Here is a 13,738-nt window from a genome sequence, read left to right on the forward strand (position 1 = left end):
CTTTTTAAAAAAATATTTTTAATCATTTAAAATTAATTTTAACGTGTAAAATTTGAAGATGTATTTTGAAATAATTTTAAATCGAATAAAAATGATTTTAACCATGTTAAAATTATTTCCAAACACAATTTATTTTCTTTTCTTTTCTTTTATTTTATTTTTTTTTTAAAAAAGGAAGGTTGTTGCAGGAACAACGTAAGGGTAAAAGGGGAAAATGGTGGAATAATGATTCCCACTCATATAAAGTAATGCGGCGCCACTTTTTTGGCTTTTGAGTAGTTTTTTCTCTTTTACTATTCCATATTAACAATGTGATGAATAAGCTTGTCGAGTTTGAGTTTTCTTTTTCATTTTAATTTTGTTTGGACTTAGATCTCTAACATCTTCTTTAAGAAAAAAAAAACATTATTGCATTCTTTGCAACAAAATAAGAAAATGGTAGTTTTAACTTTAACGAATATATTTATTAAAGAAAATATCTGTCACATAGAACACGATTATGTAATAAAAGTGTACATTTACAACTTTGAACAGTAAATTGAATGAATTATTTAGGTTTACCATTGAAAATTTTGACTAATATGTCTGTGATATTCGTGTGTAAATTATATGAATTACTTATGTTTACTATCGAAATAATTTTGTGATATTTGTGCGTAAATTGATTAATATATTAATGTTTTAGAATTCAATGATAAAAAAAAAAAGGCATAAGAAGTCATTCTTACCATCTATGTCACTTTAACTGATCAAAATATTCGATGTAAAAAAGGAAAAAAAAATGATCAAATATTCTTTTAGAATATATGGTTGAAATATAGGTACAGGAATTAAAGACCACACTTAGCACAATGTTAAAATGGTATTTTCTAGAGATATGTCAATGTGGGCGGTCAATCTTGTCTCTACTTGACCTACACAAATAAAACTGCCATATTTCATCAAGCAGGGAAGAAACTTCTATACTTTTATTTTTGTATATCTTATTCTCTCTTTTTTTAAAAGAAAAAAATAGATTCAATAGATATTTTTGTATTTTAAATGTAATGCAACTTTTACTTAACCATATCAAATTGTTTATCTAAATACATCAGTTTAAGTAAGCAACATAGCACCATAAATAAAATAAAACTCGTGCTAATGGCCTTACTTGAATAGGATCGTTTTTATAGGTTGTACAATTGTATCTTTGAGTTTTAAAAAACAAAACGTATGTCGAAGAATTTTAGTTATCATTATTATTTTGAAGGATGTGATGAATGGTTGTTATATATGAAATACATTAAAAAAAAAAAAAAAAATCATTATTTTTCAATTCTTTTATGTATTTTAATCTATTTAGAAAGTAAACGGAGAAAAATAAGCTACTTTCCCTCTATCTTCCTATCAAACATTCAAAAGAAAATGAAAGGAAAAAGAGAATGGAATAAAATCTAGATGATTTTTTGTGTCAGTTCATCTAAGATAATTTAGTCAGGATTTACTTGGTGAGAGTATTTTGGATTTTTGAGGTTCTTCATATATTGTCTTCACATTGAGAGACTACTTTTAATACAATGATAATGAAAAAATTCAAACCATAAACTTTGCCAAACATTTCAAGATTAATTCAATAGCTTAAGAAAAGAAAAGGGAAAAAAAAAATGGACATCTTAGAGGCATTTTATTCCCACCAAAATTGATGTGTTTATTGACCGATTTACCCATCAATTAAATTTATATTAAACTTAATACTAATTTAATATGTATTTTGTATCATTTCTTTTTTTGAAATAGCAAAGGCATTTTTATGTATTTTGTATCATTATATAAAGCAATTTGATAATATTTTATTTTCATTTTTTGTTTTTGAAAATCATGTTTTCTCAACAGTTCTTTAAACACATTTGACTGTTTTAATAGACAATCTGAACAGGACAGTGATAGATCGAAATGCAGGGAAACTCCAGTTATCAGTAGCCGGACACTAATTCAGTATTCCGTGCACGGCCATGGCAAAGTTTCTCTCAGATATTGCAGGCATCGCCATTGGCCAAATTGTAGGGCTTCTATAGATTTGACAGCAAGAACACGCAGTAGTCTTCGATGTTTTATTGGCGAGTTGGATTTGAGAATTCAAGTGTGTTATTTGAACTCTACACAGAGAGCCACTAACTTGGCTAACGGCCGGCCATATTGAAAACAACTTATAGCGCCAGTCCCTGTAATATGCAAACTGAAACTCATTATATTCAATGCTCCATATTTTCCAATTGAATCAAAAGAGTGCACAAGCAGATGTAAGGCGTTGCACAGTTATACAGATGGTAAAGTTAACATATCTAAACTCTATTTAAACTTTCCTTGACAACATTGGTTTGTATTTAGTATAAACAACAAACTATTCGAACAGAAACTATGTGATCGAAAAAGTGAAATCTGCTTCCTACGCCATTTGAAGTTCCTACTTTCAGATCATTAAGTAGTGAATAATATGTTGAGAATTACAGATTTGGAAACCAAGAGCATGTTTAGTAATATCCAAAATATGTACCTTCATTAAGAAAATGATAAGTTTGAAATACTTGGATGTCAGAAGTGCAATGTCCTAATAATTCAAATATGATCAAGAACCTTAGCGCCATGAAGGGATTGACTAATAGGCCATCAAGTTAATCATGGATTGGGCAGCGACTGACAGGTCTCAAGCTCCTTGATACCAAACACCATGAGGGAATTATTTGGTTTTGTGGAGCTGACTCCGCGTTATGCATTCAAGTGTTGGCAAACCTGACAAAAGCGTTTGGAGGAAGTACATTATGGTTAGTGTTTGATGCCCATAGAGAATAAGTAGAAATTGTGGTCAGATAACCTCATCCACAAGAATTCTATGAAGAAAATCTTGATAGAAAACAATATTAGATTAGTGAGCACATACACAGGATGAACTTATAAAATATGATCTTAGTCGAACAATAAGGTAGAGTACTAAAAGAAATATCAATCAAATGAATTCAACATATATGTGAAATAAAAAGGTATACGTAATGTCATGTAATGAGCAGGAAATAAAATCATACTACAATGTGAAAGGCATTGCATGTAAGAAAATATTTGGAAACAATGATATAGGAAATTAAACAAATTAAAAAGATATGTGGATATAACGATATGGAGAAAATGGGAAGTGACAGAAGAAACTCATGCTATACCTGCCGTTCTGATTGCAGACAAATAAGACCATTAACTGTTCGCTAGTTCTAGGATAGCATTCCTGGCCTCATTAAGAGCATTTGTACAATAAACATCCGTCACCCATATATTATGAGACTCCATCAACCCTGGTTCCATCATGTGTTCCTTTAACAGACTTTGAACAGCCTCTGAATCCAACTGACTCCCAATGAGAGTCTACAAAAGTGCAAAACATGTTATACAAACATTGACTAAGTAAAGAAGACGCTTTGCCACGTCAAGTTATAGTTCATGGAATAATGGAATATAAACTCACCCAAACGGCACCAAGACATGAATTCACTAATATGAACTTGAGAAGATTCTCATCCGCACTGCTGAGTGCACCATCTGAAGCAAGAGAAATATCAAGGTCTTGACAAGAATTGAGGACTGACCCACAACTTCTCACAATAATTCTACCACGGTTCTTCAGAACCTTGCCCAGATGATAGCTTGCAGTGGCACGGGAGTTATGGGTCATCCCAGTCCATTTTGATGTCCAGTCAATGTTCTTAAAAGCTAAATGTGGAAGTGGATCGTGCAGCCGCAACAAAGCTGCTGCTCTTTCACCACTAGCCCAGCAGTTGCATCTGGATGAACCATCATCTGATGAAAATTTCAAAAGATAGGATAATTATCAAAAGACATAGCATGATTTCTCCACATAGAAATAAAAGTTAATAGAATAATTATAAAAAAATATGGCATGATTTCTCCACATAGAAATAAAAATTCAGAACGGAAGTTCAGGTATGTGACCCAAATATTATTAAATTATACCAACTTCCATTTGTAAAGACTTGTGAATTATGTGGTGAAAAGTTTCACTAGAAAGAGACCTAAATTCCAGAGTTGCATAACATTGATATTTCGTAAAAGATATGGAACAGACCCAACATGAATCCAGCAAGAGGAATCTTTACAAGAGGTTGCCTTTGAGACATTTCAACTTGCAAATTGACGTGATTGATGTTCTCCAGGACTAGAAAATTGACAGCAACAACCTGTTCAAAGATTTAAAAGTTAAAAATAAACAACAATGAAGCTAAGATCATACATTTTTCAAAGGATGAGCTGAGGCAATGATCACACATAATTGAAGAATATTATGATCTTAGTGGAAAATGAAATGAGGTAATTCTAAAGCAACAACTCTCATGAGATATAGCACAGAGCTTACTCTACAACGGAACTTTGTTAACTTGCAGTGGGAGGAGTTAATCAGTTCAGAAAATAGTTGCAAAGAAACAGTGTCTGAATATGAGACAATGTCAGGATTCTTCTCAGTAAATGAAGGATCAAGTACCCTAAAAGAATTGATATCTATGAAAGATAGCGGAGTCAACATCAATCTCCCTAGATCCCTGCAAAACCTATATATATATATATATATATATATCATGTTTAAGAAACGGTATATTGTGACAAGATGCAAGCAAGATATAGAAACCATATCACAAGTCAAAAGAGATAGAACAGAAAACTTTTAAATGATTTCAACATCCATGCTGCACCCCTCTCGAAAAAGGCTACAAATTTGACAAACCACATTGACCAATCAACTAAATGGTGGAAAAATGGTATAAAATAGAAAATAAACAATAATGTTTTGTGCATAAAGAACTTATAGTTGATGTTTGGGACAAATAGTGGAGTTGTGAAGGCTGGAAAGTTGTAAAGTTGGTGAGGCCACAGTGTAAGTATTTAATAAAGTATAAAATTGATGTTTTTTAGTCATGGAACCCACAAATTCCTTGGACTAAATGGGGAATGGAGTTCACAACTCCACTTTCCCCAACTAACTCATTGGGCCAAACACCCCACAGTGAATTAGTAAGTAGAATGCCACATAGTTCTGACACACTTATACATCAAGATGTGAAGCGAAGGGTTTATAAATTTAAATCTTGACCCTTGTAATGTGGTCTTCCAATTTAACCCGGTACATATGTTAGAAAACAATCTTTTATCGTGTAACAATGGATGATTTTTTTTCGTCATGACAGACGACACATTTTGGCGGAGTACTTAGAAGAAGTTCACTTATCACAAACTTCAGTACCCAATCACATCATTAGAAAGTACAAAAAATAAAAATTGTTGATAAAGAGGACTAACATGCAGGAGATTTATTCACAAATACATGCAGTGTCTGGAGGAACATGAATATAAAAGTAAATATAAAATTACACAATACCCAAGCTCTAAAACTCGGTGGAAAGTTGCACTCACGCCAGGTCCGAATCCAACGGGTAAAGCATGATTCTTCAGATAACCAAAAATTTTCACCTAGAAAATCAGAAGCCAAAACACAATTGGCATTAAAGTGTAGATGGCATTTTATATAGGAAAACAAAGTTCAGAGCGCATGATACAGCAAGACATACAATTTGGTCCTCCATCAGAAGATGAATGCAAGTGCTTTTTGCACCCATAGAGAATCTGCACTGGCTACCTTCTTTAATACTTTGACATCTAAAATCAGAATCGATGCAACTTTGACGATCATGAACTGCAACCACATGACCTTTCACGGATGATAAGTTTCCTTCAGGAAACAGACAGTCAGATCCATGGAAAACAGAGGTTTGCATGTCTGATGATGTCACGTCTCTATAACAAGGAGAACTTTTGCCGATCTCTTCAGGTTTTAAAACTTTGTTTGAATTTTCTTCCTGTTTTTCAAGATCAACCACCAAAATATCTTTTGCATTTGCAGGAAGATGAAGATAGATATCTGAAAAGGATCCGTAATTCAGATCAATTTGATCTCCTGAAATCACACCATCACAGACGGGAAAGTCATTGAACTGAGTGTCATTCAATTCAGTATTATGGAGGATATCATTACCAAAAGTGAATGAGATGTTCCATAAATGAGAACTTGAAGTTACAATAAATTTTTGGCTTTTGACACAAATGCTTTCCTCTATGTTGAACAAAGAATGTTCTTTGGTACATTTTGTGATGTAGTAACTGCCAATCTGTAGGAACTGAAATGTTGGTGAAAGCAAATTATTGCCTTTATACTGATAGCGAAAATGGAAAAAAATTATATATATGTATGCGAGAAAATAACCAATGTGCAATAATGACAATACGCACCTGATATTTAAAAAGACTTTCAGGTTGAATCTCTAACAAAATCTTTTGAGCACTTAATCTGGAACCACTGCCACTACTTGGTCTGGTTCTTGTGTTGTACAGGAAACCTAGCATGTATTGGCTACTATGATCTGAACTCCTAACAGTAGCATCACAAGAAATTCTGTGAAGGCTCAAGTTGCAACGTTTCTGTTCCTCATTAGGTACTTTGTAACAAGTGCAACAACCATTAAACCTACAGCTAGACTCGTTGAAGTCACGTGCTATATCTGAACCTTCTACCCTCCCTGGTGGATCATCAAATTTAAGTCTCTTATCAACGTGTTTCTGATCACTTGCAGTTCCAACATCTTCCCTCTGCTGCTTCATTGAAGCCTTTGTTGAATAATTTTTCTCTCTTTCAGTAAGAAATAAATTCCAAGGATGGAGGACAGCCTCAACGAACATGCTTGATGTGTTTAGTGCCAAATGTTTTCCTTGAAACTAGGATGATGCACAAAGACATGTACTAAGAATGGGATAACCCTTTAACGGAACAATTAATGTTGGAACTAATCTTCTTTTTCTTCTGCCCTCAGTCTTATTAACCTTGTCAATACCATGAGCTATAACTTATACAAACAATGATAGAAGAGAATAAATTATGAAAGCTAAAGCATTTGAAAGGTAAGGCAGTGTTCTATGAGTAACAGAACAACAGAGAAAAAGTTTACAAGCTTCTATTAGGAGAATAACAAATGTCTCGAAAAAGAAAAAGAAAAAAATATATTGGACTCTACCTTTCGTGACATGGGAAACTTGTGTGTTACTTCTAGCAGGTTATAAGTTCCACTTTCAAATATCACAAGATCAGATCCATTGTCATCGCAAGAATATGAGGGAAGTTTTTTGCAGGTTGCATTTCTGTATTGAAAATAAACGTAAATTGCTATGCTAAGATCTCTTTCTAATGAGATGCTCTGAAAAAAACTCCGGCATGAGAATGGCTGATTGGTCAAATAGTTCTCCATTTGTGGAATGCCTTCAACGACCACAATATACTTCGATACCTGAATGGGCAAGATGGACAAAGAGTGTGACTGCATAAAATCTAAAATCATCATGAACATAAATGGCAATCACCCAACAACAGGCAGCTAAAAAACCACACCTCGATAGCTAAACTGACCAAAACTTACCTCATATATGGCATCGACATTCCAAGTTGACGGAAGGTCTGGTATGATAACATCAATACCTCCAGTTGCATCAACCAACTGCAATCTTCCAGAATACGTGGAAATCTGGAAAGTTAATGCATATTTAGATAACATGAAGTGCATCATTTCTTCAAAACTATATTTAACAACACACTTTGCGTTAAATTAAAATTTAAAAAATAAAAACCTATCTAAACATAGAGAAATTTATCACAATAAGAACATAACACACAAAAAGGGACATTGTTACTTTACTGCAGAAACGGAATGAACAATGAGAGATGCAAAGTCAATCTTCAAATTAGCATACCTTCATTTGATCCTAGTTAACAACCTAAAACCTCTTGTATGACACCACATGTACCGAGCATTCAAATTTACAATTGAGATGGAAAGAAACAAGACATTTTACTAACCTTCAGACTGCCAACCAAAACAAAGCCAATGTCTTGACTACGATAAATTTTCCTAGTTGTCTGATGAGAAGATCTACCTTCACGTGGTAGAAGTCTGAAGTGGTAAAGCTGGTTGTATTCATTCATAATAACTTTTTCATTTTTCAACCTTATGGATCTCATACATGTAAAATTACAATAGAAAATTAAAGCAGAGACAGGGACCACCTGAAACCAAGAGGCAGAAAATAGTATGTGATGTGAGCCTAAAGACAAACTAATTTACAAAAAGAATAAATAAAGATAAAATGAACCTAAACTTACAGTTTCAAGGTTAATGTTACATGGTTCACTACCACAGCCACATGAATCATGCTCATACAGTTTCATCACTGATCCATGCTGCCAGTAGAAACAAAGAATAGCGAATGCCATCAAAGAATTACAAAGAAAAAAGGATACTTCATTCATTCATCATGGAACCAAAAAAAAAGTTTGCTTACTTGGTATCGATAAATAGACATAGGTAAATGCAATTTAGCATACATTTGAACCAGTCCTTCATTCTGATAACACCGTGCACCAACAAAATGAGCTCACGAGGGAATTTTGTTTTAACATAAAAGGGCAGCAGTCTGGGAGAAAAGTTCATGATGACAGTGAGAGAAGATTACATGTTTTGATCCCAAAATCTCTTTTTCAGATAAAACACCAGCAAACATTTTCCGGAAAGATGAAATAAGAATCAATACCCTGAAACAAATCATCCAGTCGAATAAGTCAACCAGATCAGAATCACTGTGCTCGTAAACCATATAAAAGAATTGGAAAAATCAAGTACCATAATCTAGCCGAAAAGGGTAAGGTGTGGATAAACTTCCCCAACATAGATCTTGACTTTGAAAGGACGTGACACCTGCAGAAGTTTCAAATTTGGTAGTTATCCGAAGGGAATTCATTCCAAACCAATATTTAAAAAGTGGCACTTCCATTGAGAATAAATGAAGCTTGGATGCTGAAAAAAAGTGAAAAAGCAAACCACCGTTGCACGAAAATCAATATTAGGAATAAAAATAAAGGGTATAAACAAAAAAACTGAAGGTAAATAGGACATAAAGAAAACCAAAATAGACATTAATTTCCATGATTCCACGAAAAATGCTATCCGTAACAGCTCCGCAAACAGAAATGATGAAGACAACGACAGTAAAACTACTCACTTGGTTTCCAATGGAGAAAATAGCTGCACAAAGATGCTAGTTTTGACGCAAGTACCAAGTATAAGCAATTTTGACCAAGGAAACCTGGGACTCACAAAGTGTGCATTCCGAACAGATATCTACAGAAGGGCAAAAATCGAATAGCATTACGGAAAACATGCCTGTAAGAAAATCTCCGATGGTCTTACATTGAATGTTTAAAAATGACTCACAATGGCGCCCACCCTAAGACTATGAGGTGGTGAAAGGAAATGATCGGTCAACAAAACCCAGACCTCGTTCTCGAGCTCAAGAAGCATTCCTTGCATATGTACTCCTTTAATTATACCCGTGTATGATCCACATTCTCCCTTCCCCTTGATGGCACTTCTCTTGCATGAAAGCCTTATACGAGATAACCTAGATAGATGGAGAGAGGATTTCTCCGAGCTGACATACATCAAACAGGACTCCGCCTTACCGATGGACACCAACTTCTTTTTCAAACCCAAAAAAGTTATAAACCCTAAACCCACAAATTTCGTTAGGACGGGATGCCAAGACGACGCTGAGCCGCAAAGATACACAATTGTTGGTTTGACAAATGAATGAGTATTAAGTTCTCGAACTGAATTGTCAGGTAAACTCATCGGCTCCTTAGAAGTACATGACCGACACTCACAGATCATAATTTGAACCATAAATCCTCGAAGATTTTTGGTGCCCGCGGAAGAATCGGACTCCCCATTGGTCTGTAAATTCCTCTGGCCTAATGTACACGGAACAATAGTAACTGGACCAACCGACTCTAATACACCATTAAGACACCGAACCTTCAACTCAACGTCAGAAGTAGAGAAAATACCTATATCCAAGAGAACTGGATCCACGTCGGGGCACTGAGGAACCCTGCTTGGGGAAAGAAAGTCCCATTTTATAATTTCTAAGAAACCACCAGCGCTTCTTAATGGAATGAAATTCCAAGATAAGACCCGAATCTCTTTTCCGATCATTCGAATGTCAATATCAAGTATATCACAGCAGATAGTAGCGGAACCATCAGTGAACTGAAAGCAATTGTTGCTGGGGCACCGACAGGAAGGCCTTACGATGGACGGCCCCGGAGCATTGGTAGGGAGATATAGGGTTCCAATGATGATGGCTGGATATTTGAGAGAAGTAAGAACTTTAGGATCAGGATTCGATTCCGCAGGAGACGAATAGGTTGCAGGCCTTGGATTTGATTGAAGAAATTCTGTTGGGAGTGAATTGCAGGGAGAAGATTGATGAAGATTGGAAGTTCCAGTTAGAGGAAGACCGCCCTGGATTAGCTCGGAAATGGTGAGAACATTAAGGTCTTCCATCTCAAAGGCTGTTCTTCTACCTTCCGTGCATTCAGAGAGGGGAAAGCGGGAGAAGAAGAAAGCGAGGGAAGATAGCGGGAAAATATGAAGGGAAACGCCTTTAAAGGAATTCCAAGCAGGATTTCAGAATCCTAGGCCCAGGCCCATTGAATTTCATGATGTGGAAGCCCAATACTGATCCAAACAAATCTTGAGCCTAACCTCATAAATTCCCTTCTTCCCTGCTAGTTTGTGCGGTAAATTGCATTGAAAAAAATGAGGGAGCTTTACATTAAAAAAAAAGTTTCTACACATATACCTTAATTATAACCCAATATTATACTTATATCGTGAACTTTTCATTTTTTCCCTAAGTTTCATAGTGAATTTCATATTTTCAAAAAAATAAGTGGTTATTTACTATTTAACCCTTCAAACATTAAAAATTAAATAAATAAATGTAAAAGTGAAAAAACTTCTCGTATCCCACCCAACTCCATTAATGATTTCTTTTTAATAATTTCATTTCTCTCTCATACAAAAGTGGATAAACTTTTCACATCCCACTCATCTCCATATTTCTTTTAATAATTTCATTTCTCTCACATCTTTTCATATCAAACTCACACTTCATCTTCTTCAATTTCTCTCTCAAAACTCTCTCTCTCATCTTTTCGTCGTTGCCTCTCTCTGTTCACCTTGCTACCATTACCACCTCTCTCCGTCGGTCCACCTTGCCATTGTTGTCTTCTCCCTCCATCCGTCCACCTTGCCACCGTCGACGACGCGCCTACCAAGATCTAGTCATCACCTTCTTCCTCATATCCGGCGTGTAGAGCGAATCTTCTTATATAGGGTGAGCAGATCTAGCGCGGGGTGTTTTTTACAATGTCAGGCTAGGAGATTTGGCATGAGGCAAATAGATCTAACATGGGAATCATTTGTATGGAGTTTTGGATGATGACGATCGACGGTGATATGTAGGTTGGTTTTTTTTATGTATACTATCATATGGGTTTTTCTTTAAATATACTATCACATGATGATTTTTCGTTTTCAATATATAGGGTGGTTTCTTATATGTATCGTGATATATATATTCTTTTTCGATATGTAAGATGATTTTTGGATATATACTGTGATATATATCTTCAATTTTTTATTGATACTTTCTTTATTATGATATATGCACTAATATATATTGAACACTAAGTTCATTTGTGATTTATATATATTCGTTTCCAACCTTACTAATATATTCCATATATGATTTACAATATTTGCAAACATCTAAGGCAAATGTTCTAACGTATATTTAAAAATAACCATAAATCTAAACAATGGTATATATATATATATATATATATATATATATATATATATATATATATCATTTTACTAGTATATTTAAAAATATATTGGTATATTGAAAAATATTCTACCATTTTACCAGTATATATCATATATTGGTTTGAATATTTACAAACATCTAAAATGATGTTTGAAGATATAGAGACATACATATCAAAACAACAAGATATCGATAGCTAATTATAATTGCATACATATCATAATACTTGGAATATATACATCAAATAAATAATAAAATATATTGACATACATATCAACAAGTATTTGAGTTCTAAGGTATATTTAAAAATAACCATGAATATTTGAGTAGATATAAAATATATTTACCAGTACATTTCATAAATTTTTTAGAATGTTTCCAAATAAACAATGAAATATATTATATGTATAAGTGAACAAACATGAATCAATCACATAATATAAAAGATCAACATAGAAAACGAAATGGTGATTTAGATCAAAAATTGATTCAATCTCTAATTTATATAATGTGGTATATTTCATATATTTGTTAGAATATTGTCAAATACCTAACAAAATGTTATGAGGTATATTTTAAATGACCATGAACCTGGAAAAAAAAAACAATACGTGAAACCAACGAAAATAGAAAATAAAATATTATTAAATGCATTTTCTCTCTCTAGTTAAATTAAATAAAGGAAAAAAATTCAAATTTTCTCCCTCCATTTGAAAATGTTAAAAAATTATATTAAATGTATTTTTTCTCTCCGTAATAAATGCAGTTTCTCTCTCCATCATTAACCTAACGAGAAAAAAGGAAAATAAAAAAAGGAATAATTATACAAAAAAAACAATTATGCACGATTTTTTTAAAAAAAGGTAAATCTGTCCACAAAAATTATAAAAAAACCTTTCTTGAAAAATACAAAAGAAAAAAACATTTTTGAAAATTATGATCCAAAGATGGTTATTTATGTAAAAATCTCTTAAGGAAAACCATCTTTAGTCATATATTTTCAAAAATGTCTTTAATTTTGAATTTTTTCAATAAATACTTTTAATGTTATTTTTGGATAAATTTACCCCTTTTTTTATTATTATTTTTATGTTTGTTATATATATATATATATATATATTTCACTATCTACGAAACTTTCTTCATGATGGAAAGATCAAATGCATTTATTATGAAGAAAGAAAATGCATTTAATATGATTATTTTTCATTTTCTATTAGAGAGATAAAATGCATTTAATATATAAATTTCTTCCATTTTCAATTTGAGAGAAAAATGTATTTAATATTTTTGTCATTTGCAATGGGAGAGAGAAAATGCATTTAACGTTTGATTTTTTATATTAAGTGATATATTCCATTGTTTGTTTCGAGTACTATTTGTTTTCATGTAATATATTTCATTATTTATTTGACATGTATATGAGGCATTCTAATATATATGCCTTTTTAATTAGGTATCACTTGTGTGCCTATAATATATTCCCCTTGATGTATGATGTGTATGTCATAGGAAACACATATACTTTTAATTGTGCTGAGAATGGGTATCAGATATGGATACGTCTAGATACATGGTAGATACGTGATTTAAAGTATCTAATTTTTTTTTAAAATTTTCAGATACGCGTATCTACTTCCAGATACGTGAAGACGATACATGGGTCAATTTTTTTTTCAAATTTAAGCCCAACCCGCAACCCATTTTATTTTGGTGCATGTTTAGGAATGATTTTAAAATCATCAAAAATCACTTTTTTTCCATTTTTATAATCACTCGAAAACACACTTTTAATCACTCAAAATTAATTTAGTTTTCAATTTTACACTTTTAAATACAATTTTCATATCGTCAAAATTAGTTTTGAAGAATTAAACATGTTTCACGGTAATTTTGAAGATAACAAAATTGATTTCAACCATTTTAAAAT

The 13,738-nt window shown here is 32.9% G+C and overlaps 1 protein-coding gene across 9 annotated transcripts; it reads right to left on the reverse strand.

Moving 5' to 3' along the window:
• Positions 1-1,761: 1,761 nt before the first annotated feature.
• On the reverse strand, positions 1,762-10,545 carry CTC1 (conserved telomere maintenance component 1). Of its 9 annotated transcripts, XM_039043170.2 has the most exons (19): positions 9,980-10,536; positions 9,348-9,883; positions 9,136-9,254; positions 8,757-8,831; positions 8,590-8,668; positions 8,419-8,481; positions 8,240-8,317; positions 7,937-8,143; positions 7,500-7,604; positions 7,101-7,370; positions 6,322-6,804; positions 5,604-6,209; positions 5,414-5,505; positions 4,397-4,589; positions 4,109-4,220; positions 3,491-3,822; positions 3,192-3,390; positions 2,534-2,769; positions 1,764-2,201 (listed from the first exon to the last, which is right to left on the reverse strand). In XM_039043170.2, the coding sequence occupies exons 1-17, from the start codon at positions 10,476-10,478 to the stop codon at positions 3,223-3,225; spliced, it is 4,017 nt and encodes a 1,338-aa protein (XP_038899098.2). In that variant the 5' UTR covers positions 10,479-10,536; the 3' UTR covers positions 1,764-2,201; positions 2,534-2,769; positions 3,192-3,222. The 9 variants fall into 9 exon arrangements, with proteins under 9 accessions (XP_090173424.1, XP_038899101.2, XP_038899099.2 ...); XM_090317298.1 differs by having other exon boundaries at positions 1,762-2,201; positions 2,614-2,769; positions 5,449-5,505; positions 9,348-10,536; XM_039043173.2 differs by having other exon boundaries at positions 1,763-2,201; positions 4,397-4,580; positions 5,449-5,505; positions 9,348-10,536.
• Between the last annotated feature and the right edge of the window lie 3,193 nt (positions 10,546-13,738).

The sequence above is a fragment of the Benincasa hispida genome, chromosome 9 (genome assembly GCF_027475165.1).
Source record: "Benincasa hispida cultivar pf3 chromosome 9, pf3_genome.v1.1, whole genome shotgun sequence".
Classification (NCBI taxonomy): Eukaryota; Viridiplantae; Streptophyta; class Magnoliopsida; order Cucurbitales; family Cucurbitaceae; genus Benincasa; species Benincasa hispida.

Coding starts and splice junctions, on each gene's coding strand:
- CTC1 (XM_039043166.2), bottom strand. CDS start 10,478: ATGGAAGACCTTAATGTTCTCACCATTTCCGAGCTAATCCAGGGCGGT. Junction 8,669..8,756: donor CCCTTTTCGGCTAGATTATG/GTACTTGATTTT, acceptor GATTTGTTTCAG/GGTATTGATTCTTATTTCAT. Junction 4,590..5,413: donor CACCGAGTTTTAGAGCTTGG/GTATTGTGTAAT, acceptor ATATATATATAG/GTTTTGCAGGGATCTAGGGA.